The 19,204-nt window shown below is 44.1% G+C and overlaps 1 protein-coding gene across 1 annotated transcript in view; it reads right to left on the minus strand.

The window, feature by feature from the left end:
- The window catches only part of CREB3L2 (cAMP responsive element binding protein 3 like 2), a 129,666-nt gene that overhangs the window by 48,678 nt on the left and 61,784 nt on the right, over nt 1-19,204 (minus strand). Inside the window, exon 2 of the mRNA XM_023190040.2 lies at nt 4,907-5,123. Coding sequence (XP_023045808.1) covers nt 4,907-5,123 — 217 coding nt within the window. The remainder of the gene's footprint in view (nt 1-4,906; nt 5,124-19,204) is intronic.

Genomic DNA, 19,204 nt, shown 5'->3' on the forward strand with positions numbered 1-19,204 from the left:
CCTCTGCCTGTCCTCCCCAGTCACTGTCAGGTTCTCTCTTTGGCCGTGCAGGACAGAGGACCCAGTGACTCTCTTGGTAGATACACACACCTTCCTCTTCTACCCCTGAGTCTGGCTACTCTACATTGATTCAGACTGATGTTCTTGTCATCAGCTCACACTACATGTGATGAAGACACCGCTATGCACCTCATTTCTGTGATTTTCAAGTCTCGCTTCCATGGACCATGTCAACATCAAGATCTCTTCAACACTGCAAAGCAAAAACCTAAAGTCATCTCTGACTCACCTCTGCCCCTTCCTCAGCATATTCGATCCTGTGCTTTTCCTGCTGCAGGTTTCATCAAATCAATTCAAAACCCATTTTTTCTTTGCCATCATGTTTTATACTTTTTCTCTTCTCCCTGGATAACTATATCTGTGCACACCTTCCCTGTTCTCACATGGCAGCCATGAGATCTTTTGTGTTTCTTCTAAGCTCCAGAAAACGTCATCCTATATTTCTCAGTCCCTGCTTCCCATCAGGCAGAGATCAAACCCCAGTCCTTGCCCTCCTCCAGGCTGTCTCACTTACCCCATGTGACTTTGCCCCAGCAATCTCTGCTCACCCTTACCTCACAGACTACTGTGTTCATTCCCACCTGAGAACACAGCTCCATAAATTTAAGGTATCCATAGTGAACCAGCCTATCCAGCCATCCCTTGCCACTGAGAGCCCTACTAAATTCATCGGGAGGAGGATGATTCTTATCCATGTCCCTGTAGACCTGGGACAGCCATAGTTACGATCCTTTGTTCCACCCTTAACTACATTTGTGATGCAAAGGTAGTATTAGACCACTTCTGTAGTAGCATATTTTATGCTAAGGTCTGTTGATAGTCTATATAATCTTTAGCTCTGTTCTTGTATCATCTTAGAGGATAGGGGCCATGTCTGGTTCTCTCTGAACAGCCCTCATCCAGCACTACAGAGTTTCTTCTTTAGGAAGAACACCAAAATTAAAGGACAATGCAAATGCATACCTAGCATCCCAATTGAATTACACAAAGGAACATGACTGAAATACAGTAACTCATAAAGACAACCTCCATGTGGTGAGGTACAAGACTTGGTCATTCAAATATAAGCTTTTGTTTCTCAAAGCATAAAAGTATCACAAATATTTTGCTTGGATGCTTCCACTTTTTTCCCTTAACCTCGTTACATGTTTTTTTCTTTTTCTTTCTTCCTTTTTTTTTTCTTGGGGTTTCGTTGTTGTTGTTGCCTTTTTTGTAGAACAGAAAACCCTGCTTAGTGTCTGGTTCACAGCCTTAATCACAGGGAGAAATGGCTGAGTTGGATGTGGGATGTCTTTCCGGTGGTTTTGAAGCCTGCACCTACATTTCTAGGGTTGGCTCCTGTGGTTGCTGGGCCACGTGAAGTTCCTTAGCTCTAGTGTTTCAGAAGTCCACATTCAAAGTCCCCCTGAGATAGATGACTCCTGTGGGATCTTGGAACAGTTATTTTTAACTTTTTTGGTCACAAACTCTTTTGAGAATCTAAGAAAAGATGCAATAACTCTCAAAAAATTAGCAAATATAGATAGCCCAAATTTTTATATACAGTTTTAGGGGTCCACAGTCCATCTGAAGTCCGTGATAGAATGATAGGATAAGAACATCTGCGCATGCCCTTTTTAGTTGCCCTGGGGTTCAGGTGGAGGATGGAGGGAGGAAGGGAAGGTTAGGAGAAAAAGGGCAAAGGAGGAAGAGGGAAAGAGAAGAGTTCTAGTGGGAAGGAGACGGAGAGAGGGGAAGCAGGAGGCAGAGGGAGAAAAAAGGAGAAAAACTCTAATAAATTAGGAAGGAGTTTCCACTCAACTGTGTGTCATCACTCTTTTTCCAGGCTTAGAAGCAACTGCAGAAGAACTGTATTTAATCTAAGTACAACTGGACAGGGAGAGCTGAATCATTGGTTTTCTCAGGTATAATGAAATATTACTTCCCCATCCATCACAGAACACAAGGACTCCTAGTTTTGCTTAAGCTATTATCACCATACAGCAGATAAAGAATATTAAATTTAAGGTATACAGCTGTCTATACATGCTACATATTTATATATTGCCTAAAAGTAACCATCCTTCTCCATCAGGGTGGTTATCTGCTCTAACAGAGCACTTGGATTTGGGAGAAATACTCGTGGACTGATTCCCCCACCCCATGGATCGCCACCTTAAGGGGAATGCAAACTGGGGTTCACGTGAATAAAAAAATTCTGTTCCCAAACATCTGCCCATCCACACAACTCAGAAAAATAGATCCAGACAAAGCTTTGCTGGGCAAGTTCCCCATCCACTCATCCACACTGCTTCACTCTGATTTCACACATCTTAAATGACTAGTATCCTCAAAAAACCAGTATCCTCACGAAAGAGTTTGTGACCAAAAAAAGCCTCCCGAGTAGCTGGGACTACAGGCACCTGCCACCATGCCCAGCTAATTTCTTTTGCATTTTTAATAGAGACAGGGTTTCACCATGTTAGCCAGGATGGTCTCAATCTCGTGACCTCATGATCCGCCCGTCTTGGCCTCCCAAAGTGTATGCCGTGTTTGCTGTCTCAGAAAAGTGCTTTTGCTGGCCTAGGAAAGTGACTTTTACTCAGAGAAGACATTGGTACTTCAAAAAAGATGAGCTGTGGATCAGAAACCCTTTGTAAAATATATCTGACCCACCGTACCTGTTCTCAGCAAATTACCAGCATGGCCTGTCACAGCCTAAGGGCTATAAAGAAAACAAAGCCCCAGCTGGGGGAACTGAATGGTGAATGCTTTGGCCTCACAATAAAAGGGCATCTCATGCCATTTAGAATGGCGATCATTAAAAAGTCAGGAAACAACAGATGCTGATGAGGATGCGGAGAAACAGGAACACTTTTACACTGTTGGTGGGAGTGTAAATTAGTTCAACCATTGTGGAATATAATGTGGCGATTCCTTAAGGATCTAAAACCAGACATACCATTTGACCTGCAATCCCATTACCGGGTATATACCCAAAGGATTATAAATCATTCTACTATAAAGACATATGCACATGTATGTTTACTGCAGCACCATTTACAATAGCAAAGACTTGGAACCAACCCAAATGCCCATCAATGCTAGACTGGATAAAGAAAATGTAACACATATACACCACAGAATACTACACAGTCATAAAAAAGAATGAGTTCATGTCCTTTGCAGGGACATGGATGATGCTGAAAACCATCATCCTCAGCAAACTAACACAGGAACAGAACAGGAACCACATGTTCTCACTCGTAAGTGGGAGCTGAACAATGAGAACACATGGACACAGGGAGGGGAACATCACACACCAGGGCCTGTCCAGGGGTGGGGTCAAGGGGAGGGACAGCATTAGCACAAATCCCTAGAGGATGGGTTGATAGGTGTAGCCATCTTCAAAAGATGCTGCCATATGTACAGTGGTGTAAGAACAAGAGGTCAACACTAACATCAAGAAGGTCAAGTTAGTGAGTATTCCTCACCATGTCATCCTCCTGTAAAGAAGAAGGCATATGCTGGACTGGCAATAGGAAATGCAGTTTTAAAAATTTACAGTACTAAAATAGCTGGCTATCCCTCTAGGAAAACAAAACATAGAAAATTAAATTTAAAGCTGGGCATGGTGGCTCATGCCTGTAATCCCAGTACTTGGGGAGGCTGTGGAGGAAAGATCGCTTCAGCCCAGGAGTTTGAAACCAGCCTGGGCAACATAGTGAGACCCCCATTTCTACAAAAAAAAAAATTAGCCATGTGTGGTGGCACATGCCTGTAGCCCCAGCTACTTGGGAGGCTGAGGCTGAATGACTACATGAGAGCCCGGGAGGTCAAGGCTACAGTGAACTGAGATCATATCACTGCACTCTAGCCTGGATGACAGAGTAAGACCCTGTGTAAAAAAGAAAAGAAGGAAAGAAGGAAGAGAGGAAAGAAGGAAAGTGAGGAAGGAGAGAAAATAAAGAAAGAAAGAAGGGAAGGGAAGGAAAGGAGGGGAGGGGAGGGGAGGAAGAAGGAAGGAAAGGTGGGAGGGGAAGGGAGACAGGGAGGGAGCGAGAGGGAGGGAAGGAGGAACGGAGAGAGAAAAAGAAGAAGAAAGAAAAGAAGGAAGGGAGGAAGGGAATGGAAGGGAGGCAGGGAGGGAGGAAGAGGGAGGGAAGGAGGAAGGGACAGAGAAAAAGAAGAAGAAAGAAAAGAAAAGAAGAAAATTACACTTAAAAGATATATATGCCTTGGAGAGTTTGGAACAAGATACAATTTTTACCAATTATGGGCTGTAGAGTAATGGTGAAAACATCTTAACATCTCTAAGGTCAGAAAAACTAGACCTTCAACAAATACCACACTCACGGCATTGATGATGGGCATGAAAGGGTAACCAACAAGAAAGTCTAGGAATGTCCACTAAGATCTGGGGTGAGGGACATGGGGTCAATAGAACATGATGGAAGTGGGTTAGGAGGATGCCCAAGAAGCTTCTATAGAGGAATGGTTCTTTCTCAGAAAAAAAAAAAAAAGGCACGACCCCTTGAAACAATGGACTTACTGTACTGGCAGGAATGACCAACCAGACAGGCCGGCCTGATTTGCAAAAGGCTGCTCTGCTGCTGAAGCCACAGGGCAAGAGAGTAATGAGTATCCTTCAGTTACGGCAAGTCCCCAGGGGACCTGGGCAGTGCAGAGAAATGGGTCCTGTGCCTCTTTGCTTTTCCCCACAGCCCAAGCACAAGGCCTTACACACTGTAGGTATCTCACTAACAAGGGTGCTGACACCCTCTTTAATGTAATACACACTCAGCACCCTCAAGAGCTCAGAACCAAAGGCGCTAAGGTCCAGGCCTTCCTCCTCCTCTGAGTTTACCGTCATTGAAGCTGTCACTGGTGGTAACGTGGGTGAAGGGCGACTGGGCACGAGGCTCCTCACACAGGGAGTAGCTGTGCTCAGCCTGGATGAGAGGCGCCGGGGACGTCGGGGAAGGTTCCACCTCCATTGACACACTCTTCTCTGAGAGGAAAGGGTCATTCAGGAGCTGACCCAAGACGTTCTGGGAAAACTCATCCAGAAGTTCTGAGAAGTGCTACAAGAAACAAAGGAGGAAGAACTCAGTTTCTCTTAATCATGATGTGATAGTTACCCTACACACATATTCTAAGGCAAATACCTCGTCCACTGCTCGATATGAAGTCCCTTCTACATACACAATGTCCAGTTAGCGCATGCTGTGTAGCAAACCACCCCAACCATAATATTAATATATTACTTTACTTCTCACTCCTCAGTGGGTTGGGCTGGATGGGTGAGCTGATTTCATCTGGGTTCCCTGACACAGCACATTAGTGGGAAGGCTGGCTGCGAATGCGCTGGGCTGGGACCCCTGGACACCTGGGCCTCTTTCTCAAAAGGGAAGATCAGGCTGGACTTCCTCCCATGATGGCAGAAATCTTCCATGAGGGAGAAAAACCAAAGCTGAGTGGCCCCAGATATCACGTACCATTACACCCTCCACATTCTTTTGGTCAAGGCAAGGGACAAGGCCAGCTCACGCCCGTGGGGCAGGAAAACAGACTCCACTGCTTGATGAGAGGAATGGCAGGGTCACAATGCAGATGAGTGTGGACAGTGCGGGGGGCATGATCCACTGGGTGTCCTTGCTGTCATGACCTACCACATTTTCCACTGATAATATTAATATGTTTAAATAAGCGATCCTCTATTTCTATAGCAGGAAGGTGCCGTTTACACTAAGGTGCCATGCCCAAAAATATTAGAGGTGGCTTCTCTCTAGTCTCCCCATGGCCTCGATTTTGTTCCTCTCTGGTTTTTCCTTAATATTCTCCCATCCTTCATCTCTAATACCATGAACTTTCCAGTCCCCATCACGCTTTGGACATAATATAGAACTAGCCCATATAAATTCCCTGGGATTCCCATATCCGTTGTGACACTGTCCCACGAAGGAGCTGCAGCCCCGTCCACTCTCCCTCCTTGATGGGTCTATACTCATGGTATGAGGATCTTCTGAGCAGGGTTTCTCAACCTTGGCACTAATAACATTTTAGACTGGATTATTCGTTGTGAAGGGCAGGGGTGGGCAGTGTTTTTTGCATTGCAGGATATTTAGTAGCATTCTCAGTCTCTACCCGCTAGATGCCAGTAGCACTCCCCCAGTTGTGAAATCAAAAATATTTCCAGACACTGCCCAAATGTCTGTAGGTGAAAAAGTCACCCCTGGTTTAGAATCACTGCTATTGACTATATTAGAAATAATAATAACAATATAAAATAGGGCCAGGTGTGGTGGCTCATGCCTGTAATCCCAGCACTTTGGGAGGCCAAGGTGGGCAGATCACAAGGTCAGGAGTTTGAGTCCAGCCTGGCCAACATAGTGAAACCCTGTCTCTACTAAATATACAAAAAAAGAAATAGCTGGGCGTGGTGGCAGGTGTCTGTAATCCCAGCTACTAGGGAGGCTGAGGCAGGAGAATCGCTTGAACCCGGGAGGCGGAGCTTGCAGTACTTACAGTGAGCCGAGATCGAGCCATTGCACTCCAGCCCAGGCAACAGTGCGAGGCTCTGTCTCTAAATAAATAAATTAATTAATTAATTAAAAAAAATTTTTTTTTGAGACAGAGTCTCGCTCTGTCACCCAGGCTGAAGTGCAGTGGCGCAATCTCGGCTCACTGCAAGTTCCGCCTCCTGGGTTCACGCCATTCTCTTGCCTCAGCCTCCCGAGTAGCTGGGACTACAGGCACCCGCCACTATGCCCGGCTAATTTTGTTTGTATTTTTAGTAGAGACAGGGTTTCACCATGTTAGCCAGGATGGTCTCAATCTCCTGACCTCATGATCCGCCCGTCTTGACCTCCCAAAGTGCTGGGATTACAGGCGTGAGCCACCATGCCCAGCCAATAAAATGAAATTTTAAAGCCCACTTTGGCCCCAGCTACTAGAGATATTTCTGCCTTCTTAACATTCTCTGAATCATAGACCAATGGATGTCATCCTTATTGATTAAACTTTAGAGACACTTCTGGTATAGAAAGGAAGTTAAGAAAGCAGATACAGCAATAAGAGAATGATTGCAAATAATGAGGCTTGGGGTAGGCAATACAATTCTTGGGATTCACACAGACACCTAAGTCCCACCACCAAACTGAAGTGTCAATGAAGGCGTTATGAAAATGAACACCAGAAGGGAAGGTGGGAGATGTCCCTAGAGCTGGAGCTCTGAGATCAGGGTAGTTGTAGAACAGGATGCTTCCTTTAATAAAGAAGCAAAGTGGGCCTGGCGCAGTGGCTCATGCCTGTAATCCCAGCACTTTGGGAGGCCAAGGTGGGTGGATCACAAGGTCAGGAGATCGAGACCACCTTGGCCAACACGGTGAAACCCCATCTCTACTAAAAATACAAAAAACTAGCCGGGCGTGGTGGCGGACGCCTGTAGTCCTAGCTACTCGGGAGGCTGAGGCAGGAGAATGGTGAGAACCCGGGAGGCGGAGCTTGCAGTGAGCTGAGATCGCACCACTGCACTCCAGCCTGGGCAACAGAGTGAGACTCAGTCTCAAAAAAAATAAAAATAAAAAAATAAAGAAGCAAAGTGAACAGCAGAGAGAAGGCCCCTGCAGGCTAGGTCCCTAAAGAGTCAGAACAGTGAAATTCACTTACATCACAAACACGGGACATGGCATTTCATCAGGACAGAATGCAGGGGAAGCTACAGGACTTGGGTATGTCCTAATAGTCATGATTGTCTATGAGAACAAGAGAGAGGATCAGGGAGAGAGTTCTCTGAGTACAAATACATTTCAAACTGGAAGGTCCTTATAGGAGTATTTGAGGCCACATGCCAACTGCCTGCATCACAACTACCAGGGAAATTTGGGTTAGTCATTTCATAATGAAATATTTTAAGCATTCAGAAAGATTATACATATCATGAACAATTATGTAGTCATTCCTTTAAAAAAAGAAAAACAAAAAACTGGGGCGGGCGAGGTGGCTCATGCCCGTAATCTCAGTACTTTGGGAGGCTGAGGCAAGAGGATCACTTGAGCCCAGGAATTCGAAACCAGCCTGGGCAACATAATGAGACAGTTTCTACAAAAAAATACAAAAATTAGCCAGGCATGGTGGTGCATGCCTGTAGTCCTGGCTACTCAAGAGGGTGAGGCAGGAAGATTCCTTAAGCCCAGTAGGTCAAGACTGTAGTGAACCATGATTGTACCGCTACACTCCAGCCCAGGCGATGGAGTGAGAACCTGTCTTTAAAGGCCAAGCATGGTGGCTCATGCCTGTAATCCCAACATACTGGGAGGCCGAGACGGGCGGATTGCAAGGTCAGGAGATTGAGACCACCCTGGCTAACATGGTGAAACCCCATCTCTGCTAAAAATACAAAAAATTAGCCAGGTGTGGTGGCAGGCGCCTGTAGTCCCAGATACTCAGGAGGCCGAGGCAGGAGAATGGTGTGAACCTGGGAGGCGGAGCTTGCAAGCCTGCAGTGAGCCAAGATCACGCCACTGCACTCCAGCCTGGGTGACAGAGCAAGACTCCGTCTCAAAAAAAAAAAAAAAATTGGCCGGGCTTGCTTGGTGGCTCTTGCCTATAATCCCAGCACTTTGGGAGGCCAAGGAAGGCAGATCACTTGAGGTCAGGAGTTCGAGGCTGGCCTGGCCAACATGGTGAAACTCCATCTCTACTAAAAATACAAAAATTAGCTGGTGGTGCACACCTATAGTCCAAGCTACTCAGGAGGCTGCAGCAGGAGAATCACTTGAACCTAGGAGGCAGAGGTTGCAGTGAGCCGAGATCACACCACTGTACTCCAGCCTGGGTAACAGAGTGAGACTCTGTCTTAAAAATAAATAAATACAATTTTAAAAAATTTAAATACAAAATTTAAAAATCTCATTTTTACATGTTTGCTGCTGCAATCTTTCTTTTTTTGCTTTTTCTTTTTCTCAAAAAATAAAACATGAAGGACTGTTAAAGCTCCCATCCATTCCCTTCATCCGTCTCAAAGTTAACCATTAGCCAGACTTAGTGTTTACCTTTCCCATCCAGGTCTTTATCCTTTTACTACATATGCATGTATCCGTTACACATAGGCTTTTTTAAAACGTTAAGTAAATGGTACCATATCTCATCTATCCTCTGCAATTTTCTTTTATCAAAAAAAAATTTTTAGATTTATTCATGTCTATACATGTAGCCCTATTTCATTGATTTAAACATCTGAATTCTATTCCATTGTATTTATCCATTTCCCCTTGAGGAACTCTTACATTTTCTTTACTATATGTAATATTGTAAAAAATATTCCTTAACATGGAAGGAACTTTTAAAAACACAAAAGTTTTGCTTTCAGAATGTGGTTTAAAGGCATAAATAAATAAAAACATACAAATTTGATGATCCACCCTCATAGACTTTGATTTAGTAGGTTAAAAACATCTATATTAAAACTACCACCTAGGCCAGGTGCGGTGGCTTATGCCTGTAATTCCCACACTTTGGGAGGTAGAGGTAGGCAAATGGCTGGAGCCTAGGAGTTCAAGGTCAGCCTGGACAACATGGCAAGACTCCATCTCTACAAAAAATAACAACAACAACAAAAAAACTCACAACACCAGTCCTTCTATGCTCACCTCAGTTTCTCAATCACTGGCTCCATTTCCACTCAATACTCCTCTCCCTATGCCACTTTACAGTTAAGTCCCTAGAAGCTTACAAAGATCCTAGAAGTTCAAATATGCCCAAGGCAAGAGGAAGATTCAAGGATTTTGCAGCTACTGTGTGTTAAACTTCAGATAGACACTGGGGATACAAAATAATAAATAAGAAACTAGAAAATGCCCATGCCCTACCAGAGTTTACCACTTAGGTCAGTGCTCAAAGTTTTATGTGCAGATAAATTACCTGGGGCTCCTAAACCATCGCTTCTGATTCACAGGTCTAAGCAGGCCCGAGATTCTGCATTTTTAATCAGCTCCCAGGTAAAGCTGTGACTCCACAGACCACACTCTGGGCAGCAAGGCGCAGAGCAGTGGCAAGGCTAAGATTAGAACCAGACTTCCTGATTATACAACAATCTAAGTCAGCATCTGATTGCCTAAGTAGCTCCCCAAGGACAAATTTCCTGGTTGCCTGATGGTGACTATTCTGCAACTGTTTGACAGAGATCCTTTCAAGACAAAACTGAGTTAACAAAAAGAGAAATAAATAACCGAATGCAACATGCAAATGCAAGAGGTAAACCCACAGTCTCTGTATTTCCAAGCTACAGTTTTGTTCCCTGAACTACCAGGTCAAGTCCCGATCTGCTGTGCTGGCCATTAAAGCTCTGGAAACCCGTTCTATCCCGAGGCAAGGCTCTCTTTGACTGGCCAGGCTTTCCCATGGAAGTTGCCCAGGTTGGCCCGCTCTGCTGACACTCTGTTTTCTTTCTTCTGAGCAGCACTAATGAATGTTTTCATGAACATCCCCTGGATAACCAATAATAAATGTTCTCTAACTCCGCTAACTTTCCCTGAACTCCCCCTACTTTGGATTATGCAGTAATTCTCATATTACAAACCATTTAGCCCTAATGATAGACAGTTTTGAAGCGTTCACAGTTGTTATCAAGTGTATTATAACCTATAACCTCCCCTCTGGAAAAGGATCCTCCTCAGAAGCCTAACTGTGCCTAAACACCCACCCACACCCAGGAATTTAGCAAAGTGGTGAGCTCTCAGTAGGCTCAGGGAAATCCTTGTGATGGAAAAGAAACTGGTTCCAACCACATGCTATGACTCAGCCCAGCAAATTAGCTCCAGCTGGGTCTCCTTGGCAGTGGTGGGCTCCAAGACTCAACAGACAGGTCAACATCCCATTGCTGGTGCCAGGACTGGGCCAGAGTGGGCCCATCTTTAATGCCAGCCAGTTGGAGAGGGGCCTCATGGTCCTGAAGGCCAAAAACCAGAGAAAGGAGCAAAGTGAGCCTCAAAGAGGAAGACTTTCTGGATCCTGCAAACGCTTTAGCAAAGTACTACTCATGTGAACCCAAGGGTTACGGGATTTTAGTTTAATTCCTTCAAAAGGCAATGGCATAATAACATTTTACCATTCTGTCTAATATTTGAATCAAACTTTATGGGTTTACAAAGTAATTTCATAGCCTTTTCCTCACTGAATACTCATGACAATCCTGTAAATCTGTAAATTGGCTTTTAGTCCATTGTCCAAGATCTCTGTCCCCTACTTGGACCTTGAACTAGGGTACTCTTATTTCAAATTCACTGAATTTTCTCCTTGTTTCTCCTAGGAAAGAGGTATTTGAGCCTCACAATCCAACTGTATGAAGAGGTTGTAACAAGTGTAAAACCATGATGGTGATGATCATGGATGACGACGTTGACAGGATTAGGTGCTAGACTTGTCTGATGGACTAAGTACTTGACATATTAGATTTTCAGAAAATGAGCTGGATGTTTTCCTAATATAAGGTAAACATGTCCCCATTTACAGATGAGAAAACTGGGGCTCAGGATACTTAGCTATTTTGCCCTGAGATGCACAGCTGATTAAAGGTGAAACTGACATTCCATCCCAGGTTCAGCCAGTTCCAAATCCCAGTCACTTTCTACTACAGCATGCTGCCTCATTTGCATCAGCCTCTAAAGCTAGATAAAGATAGGCTCACAGACGGTCATCCACTATGAACACACGGTCTCCTGCACTAAACCTGTAGAAACATGCCAAGAGTTTGTTAGGACAGGCTCCTGGTATCACTTGCTGTGATACATCAGCAATAAGGATGAAGATAGTTATTCGGACTTAATGCATGTTTCTGCCAAAGGGTTCAGGCAACATCACAGAATCTCAGAGTTGGAAGAAATCTCCTAAAAGGATCGAACCCCTGCCTCACAACATAAATGTTCTTCACCCAGTTCAGAGAATACACATGGCAACTTCCCTTAAAAATTGTGTCAAGTTTTATCTGCCCCATTTGTGTCAGGTTTTATCTCTCCATTATCTAAAGATTCTGCATTAAACATCCTCCAACTATCACACAACACCTTCATTCCATTCCTAATGGTCAGTGTACGGCATTGTGGCAATATAGCTTTGGAGTCAGTCAGCCCTGAATTTGAATCCTGGCTGTGCAAGCCTGAGCAAGATAGTTCCATACTCCAAACCTTGGTTTATGAAGTTAACAATAATGCCAGTGAAGTGAAGTTGACAATAGTTCCGGCCTTGTGTCATGAGAATTAAACTAAATAATGCATGTAATACACCTAACACTCCACTACATAGCAATCTTTTAAAAAGCTCCTTTAAAAAACTAGCATAATTAAAACAATAAAATGTTGGCATTTTCTACCTGTACACTGGCTTTTCGCATTGTTCTTCCTAGAATAGAATATGCTTTCATTTTCATCTCTACCAATCAGTAAACTACCTAAGACAGAACAAATGTACTTCTTTTAGAAAGTCATCCCTAGACAGATACACCTCGAATTGATCTTTCATTTCGCTAAACAAGTAAAACCCTTTAAGTATCTCTTAATTTGACACATTCTTTTTCCTTTTCTTTGATGTTCCTTTCATTGCCAAGTTACTTAAATATCCTATCAGTAGGTCTTCCAAACTCTATGGCCCACATATAAACCGTTTACCCACCCCTCTCCTCTGGACCTAGCCCAGATCAGAGATCATAGATCGTAGATAGCTGCTGCATTCAACAACTATCTCATCTGGATCTACTATCATTCTATAACATCTTAACAAAATAGAAGATAAATCCAAATTAGGGCTAGATCTCCCAACAGTTATAAATAAGTGCCTTCAAACATTTAAAATGTATATCCAAATTTGAAAATCAGATAAATTAGGAGAAATTTTTATCCTTACAAGAATTACTTATTTTATAAAAAATTACCTTGGCTCTGAAGCATTTACGCTTTGAGTTTTCAGGTCACTAACGAACTGCCAAAGTAGCTTGCAAGGAGGGAGTGGTTTATGATCTGGGTCACCTCCTGCTGCTAACAACTGCCCTAAGATCTGAGGTCACGAGGGTGAGGAAAGGGGAACAAGGTGGGAGGAAAAGGAAGGATTCATGATTCTTTAGTTCAAATAACTGGCTACATAAAGCTACCAACCTGTCTTCTGTACAGCACTCTCCACTGAGGTTCACCCACTCAACAAATACAGTGGGACCATGGGCAGAAAGATGAATAAAGGTCAGTCTTATAAAGACAGAATTGTCCCAAGCTGCAAAATGAATCCTGTGCCCCATCGTCCAGAGAACGTGTAGAGCGTGTTCTAAAGCAGTTTTGCCATCCCATAGTCAGCCCAACGGGCCTCTTTTGTACACAGGCCAACAGAAGAGCGCTGCACCAGACCAGTTAGGGACAGGAGTTCTAGTCCCAGCCTTGCACTTCCCTGGTGGTCACTCTGCCTCTTCTAGATTCAGTTTCCTTATCTGTAAACCTCTGTGTGTGTGTGTGTGTGTGTGTGTGAGTGTGTGAGTGTATGTGTATTGGGGTTTTAAACCTGATCAGTAGTTTGTCACCTTTTCTCACTTTTTAAAAAATTCTTGGACCCTTTTGGGAATCTAATGAATGCTCCTGCCTGAGAATCTAATGCTCCTTTTGGGAATCTAATGACAGTCCTGCCTGAGAAATGCTCACAGTCACATACACACAAACACAGCCCAGCATTTCAGGAGGTTGACCCGCCCCTGAAGTCTGTCTGCAGACAGCAGGGGGATGCCATGGATCCCGGGTTAAACCCTGCCAGCAGCGAAAGCAGTAATAACAGAGGGATATTTATAGGTCATTGCTAACAACCTATTCAGCTCTACTACCCTATCATTTTCTAAAATGTTGCAGGCAACATAAAATGGAGCTACAAAGGTTTTTCAACTTGGGAAAAGGAGGACGGAGAACACCCTCTTTCTGCCTCACGGGTTTGTTTAGATTTGCCCCTGTAACACCTGCCCAGGGGCAGTGAAGCAGGTAGGCACGGCAGGTAATAGGATTCAGCAAGCAGAAGCTGGGCTGGCAGCAAGAGGCCCAAGGCCTGCCTGGGCTCCATCTGATCTCCCCATGCATGCAATTCCCAGCCCTGCCCCTTGGGAAACAGGGATGCTTTGCAGCCAGTCTCTGGCTGAAAAGACAGTTCTCAGGCAGGCAGAAGAGGCTTTGTACTTAAAAATCGTGGCTAGAAGCCTTGCCTAGAGCACAGAATGCCTCCCAAAGACTGGAGCCATAGAAGTAGTGAGTGTGGCATGTGGCGGGAGCAAGCTGACCCTCTCCACAAATGATTCAGGGGACACACCTCAAATTCACATTAGAAACCAACGCCCCCTTGCAGCAAAACACAGTTTGACTGTATTGCTCAGGCAGGGAGGAGCTGCCCGGGGCTCCTGGCATCCACTAGGCCACCCTCCCTCCTCCCCTTGCAGGGAGAGAAGGGAACTGCCTTCAGAACCGGTGCACCACAGACCTGAGTGGCTCCCACACAAGTACCCTGCACACAACACACAGAAAAGGGCAGATGCCAACCAGGAGTAAAAAGGTGACCTTGTCAAAGTCCCAAGAAAAAAAATGGCTCACAAGTCAAACCCCACGACAGTAAAATTTCAAGGATACCCAATTCTTTTCTAGTAGAAAAATGTAGGCATATTATATTATTTCTTTAAATTTTAAAAAATGGGGGCTGAGCTTGGAACTCTTTATTGCACCAGAGGTTTGGAGGTTTGTGGCAGGGGTTATTTTAGGGAGGGTTGTTTTGCTCTGAAGTGATACTTCCTTTACTGAAATTTCACTAGCAGTAACAAAAGCTGTGTTAAATTTAAAGGGCCTTATTACAATAAATAAATAAATAAATAAACAAACAAACAAACAAACACCTTGCTTGGTAGTATCTAGATGAATAAATGGAGTATGTGAAACAGATTAAGCAATAAAGGCATTGAGAGATGATATTTAAAGGAAACCTATTATAAATCCATTGGTAGGGTATATTGGTATACCATTGGTAGGGTATATTCGATATTTTGTAAAAGGAGTCATCCTGGGAGAAGAAGGAATAAATAAGTGCACCACAGATGATTTTTAGGGCAGTGAAACTCTGACACGGACACTATAATGGTGGAGACACGTCTTTATACATTTGTCCAAATCTACAGAATGTACATGAGAGTGAACCCTAATGTGAACTATGGACTTGGAGTGATAACAATGTGTCAATGTATCTACCATCATGTCTACCAATATGATGGTAGATGCTGACAATGGGGGAGGCTATGAATGTGTGGGGCAGAGGGCATAGGGGAAATCTCTGTACTTTCTGCTTGATTTCGCTCTGAACCTCAAACTGCTCTCAGAAATGGGAGTTTGTTTTTTTTGGAACAGAGTATCGCTCTCTTGCCTAGGCGGGGGATGCAGCAGCGTGATCTCAGCTCACTGCAACCTCCACCTCCCGGGTTCAAGTGATTATCTTGCCTCAGCCTTCTGAGTAGCTGGGATTACAGGAGTGCGCCACCACACCCAGCTAATTTTGGTATTTTTAGTAGAGACAGGGTTTCACCATGTTGGTCAGCCTGGTCTCGAACTCCTGACCTTGTGATCCGCCCGCCTCGGACTCCCAAAGTGCTGGGATTACAGGCGTGAGCCAGTGCGCCCAGCCAGAAATGGTTTATTTTTTAAAACTCATTCCTGATGTATATATTATGTAAAAATGAATTTTTACATATGATATTTGCTTCAAGGGTCATGCACCATACTAATTCCTTTTAAACTACATAGTTGTTCATCATTAAAAACAAGTCATGATCCACTTTCCCAAATGCATGCCAATCCGGAATGGCCTATAGCAGTTACTAGAATTTGATATGGAAAAAAAAAAAAATCCACTGTTTCATTTTAAGAGCATCTGCCCACAATACAAATAAATCAGTTAATGAAATGAAGGCAGAAATATCCCATAGGTGGCTCCTGATAACCAAGGAGAGCTGCAAGATTCAGAATTAGCTAGCACACAAAAATTCAATCTGCCTCCTTCTTGGTTTATTTACACATACAGCCACAAATACCCCCAAAATGCACTTCTTCATTCTTTCTGAACCCAAACTAGCCTCTAGCCTAGTAGGACCTGTCCTTCCAAGGCCCAAGAGTATCCAACAAGTACCAACAGGAATAAAAATAATGCGAAGAAAATATAAGAATAATGGCACCTTCCATGTTCAATGCATAGTATTTACATACAACAAAACACTTGCACACTGTGACTGTATGTGATCCTCACAAGATGGAGAATTATCCCAAGGGTGGAGACAGTGGGGCAGCCTGGAGTAGGGCAGGACTCCTTTTTGCTCTCCCCTTCCCAGGCACGTTCAGCATAGTCCCTGCTGTCTCCCAATCACTAACACAGAGAACTCGGAGCTCAGATTTCTAACTGTTCCCCAAAAAATGCTTTTTAAATTGTAACTTGGGCCTGAGAAAAGGGCAGTCTCCTCATGTTAATGGAGGAAACCCTCAGGATCCTTTTAGAGCAGGCAGAGCTGTTCCAGAAATACCCGTATCAGGTGGAGAAGTCCTCTGATTTGCTTCAAGAAACTCAAACCATCCCTGAGTCCTCTTGCCCCTTCCTTCTGCCACAACAGACAGCTGAATCTCACCAACAAGTGAAAGACCGTCAAAGCCATGATCAAGCCAACTGTTCAAGGCTGAGGCAGTACAGAACCTGTGATTCTGTTCTCATCATCTGTGGTAGGGAAGCCACGGAGACTGGGATGCTGAGAGCAGCTGCCATCAGGACCACCAATTCTTCCCTCCCCCTTTTCCCCACTTCTATCCCCGAGTCTAGTCTCTACCCCGCACTCTTGGACGGGAGTGCTGGAGGCCCAGCAGGGCTTTTCACCTGGTCTATCCCACATGCCAAGGCCAAAACATATTTGCTTTTAACCCTCCCACACTTAAGAGCCTCCCACATAATTCAATCTATGTCCAAATTCCCCCACAGTGAGAGTTTAAGTAGACTTAAATTTCTTACTACCCAGTTAAATTCTCTAGATACTTTTCCTAATTGGTGTTCTATTTTTTGTTGATATCCCTCCTTCTGTCCCTCATCCTTCAATTTGCAGTTTTCAACCCTTTTACATGCTCATTATATAAGGAAATTTGGAGGGTTTTTTAGTCAGACTGTTTTAATGAGGTCTCTTGCCCTCTCTGTAGTCATAAGCTTCTCCTCTCTGGTATCTTCCACTCTCTTAAACAGAAGGCATCCCCATTCCCTCTCCCACCGTATACACTTTCCATCTGCAACATTTCGGTCTTTACCTCACCAGGGAACACCCAGGGCATCCCCTCATATCCTTCAATGAAGGCACAAGCTAAGGTATTTACTATTCCTACACTCTTGCGTCCTACCCTAAAATAATACAATCTGGTACCTTGCCATTCATTCCAGAAAAACTTTAGTTTACAGAAGGCTCCAAATCACAGACTTATGAGGCTTGAGAAAACATTGGATATCATCTGGCCTGACCTGGTCACTCTAATTTGAGAAAACTGAGGTCCAAAATGGCACATGAAATCAGAGTCGAGAATTGAAATCTACACTACAGACTTTCTAACAAGAGAAACAGTGACCAGACATAAAGATCCCCAAATGGGTGACTGAAAAGGCTTCCACAGACAACCCCCACCGAATTCTCTGAACAGAACATGCATGTTGCAATGGAACAATTTCAACTCCAAGTCAAGATCCAATGCCAAAAACATCAGGTATGAAGCACTAACGGGGCGATGAAGTTTGTGGGAAAAAACGAACGGTATGCATACTTCCTAGAAACCTATGCTTTATTTATGAGCCAAATATGTCATAAGCATTACTGCGATAATCTCATCCCTAGAGGACCACACTGGGGTAAAGGGAAAGTGCCTGAGAGGTACAAAGTACTATTTGTGTTGCTTAAATTCTCAGGCATGACTCTGCCAGGACGTGCCCCTCTACCCCAAGATAAGAGCTAAGGGAATCCCGCAGGTCAGCAAATGGGAGACCAGGAAGGTTCTGGCTCCTAGCCACTTTGGCTCCTGCTCTGTGAGACCTCACGTGTATGCTCCACCTCTCTGGAATGACGCGTGTTGAAACATACCAGGGGATCTTAGCCTTTGGAGCCCTTGTGTTGTGCACTGGACTCATGAGACAGAAGGCATATAGTCTACATCAACTCTGTAGATCCCAGCAGGAACCTTGGGTCAAATCACTCACGCTCTCTACACCACTAGAAAATGAGAAATCCAATCTGCCTTCCAAAACTGTAGTGAAGATAAAAATGAATTCATCGATACAAGTCTAATCCAGATACAAGATGGTGCTATGTTATGGTAAGTGAAAACTGGCCAAGAAAACCACGTGCAGGCTATGAACACGAAAGTGACTTCCCAGACATCCACAGTTACTTCTTATCTCCATCGTGGCCAGCCAGTTAGCAACAGCAGTTATTGGGAGCGCAGCAGCCACTGGCTGGCTGCTTCTGCATCTTCCTTCCTCTCGTGAACCTCAACCAGCTGAGGCAATGAACCCTCTTCTATCTCTAAGTGCTACCAGAATCCAAGAGCTTTAAGGCCTGCTCAGGACAGACTATCTTGGAGCAGGGGGAAGTAAAGGGCTCCGGTTGGCTCTCTGTTATCCCACATTGCTAGCCCCAGCCAGGTTATTCATTCCAATCACATTTCTAGAAACAAGACAGATCAGAAAGGAAAGCTCCATTATTTTAAATGAAGAACCTGATGTTAAGGTACACTAAACCACTACCCCAAAGAAGCAGAGTCTGATGTTTCTCTATTCATTTAGAAGAGTTACTTTCGCATAAGAGCTTAATAAATGTTAGCTGTTTTGTTGTTGTTTGTATTACATGCCTCGCTAAAACCGGGACAAAATTCTTCAGCATTTCTCTGACTTACTAGTCTATTAACACCATAAAAAATGATGAGGGTCATAAAACACCATTTTTCTTTAGTGAACTCAGTAGATTCTAGTTTGCCCATTTGCTTACCAGGGGGCTCATTTTCAGTTCATCAATTCATAATTGATCAATCTTCCTTTCCCCTTTTTTGAAAACTAGGCCCATATCTCCAGTCTCAAAGCATCTCTCTCATTCCCTGCA

This window comes from Piliocolobus tephrosceles, chromosome 8 (assembly GCF_002776525.5).
Source record: "Piliocolobus tephrosceles isolate RC106 chromosome 8, ASM277652v3, whole genome shotgun sequence".
In the NCBI taxonomy this organism is placed as follows: Eukaryota; Metazoa; Chordata; class Mammalia; order Primates; family Cercopithecidae; genus Piliocolobus; species Piliocolobus tephrosceles.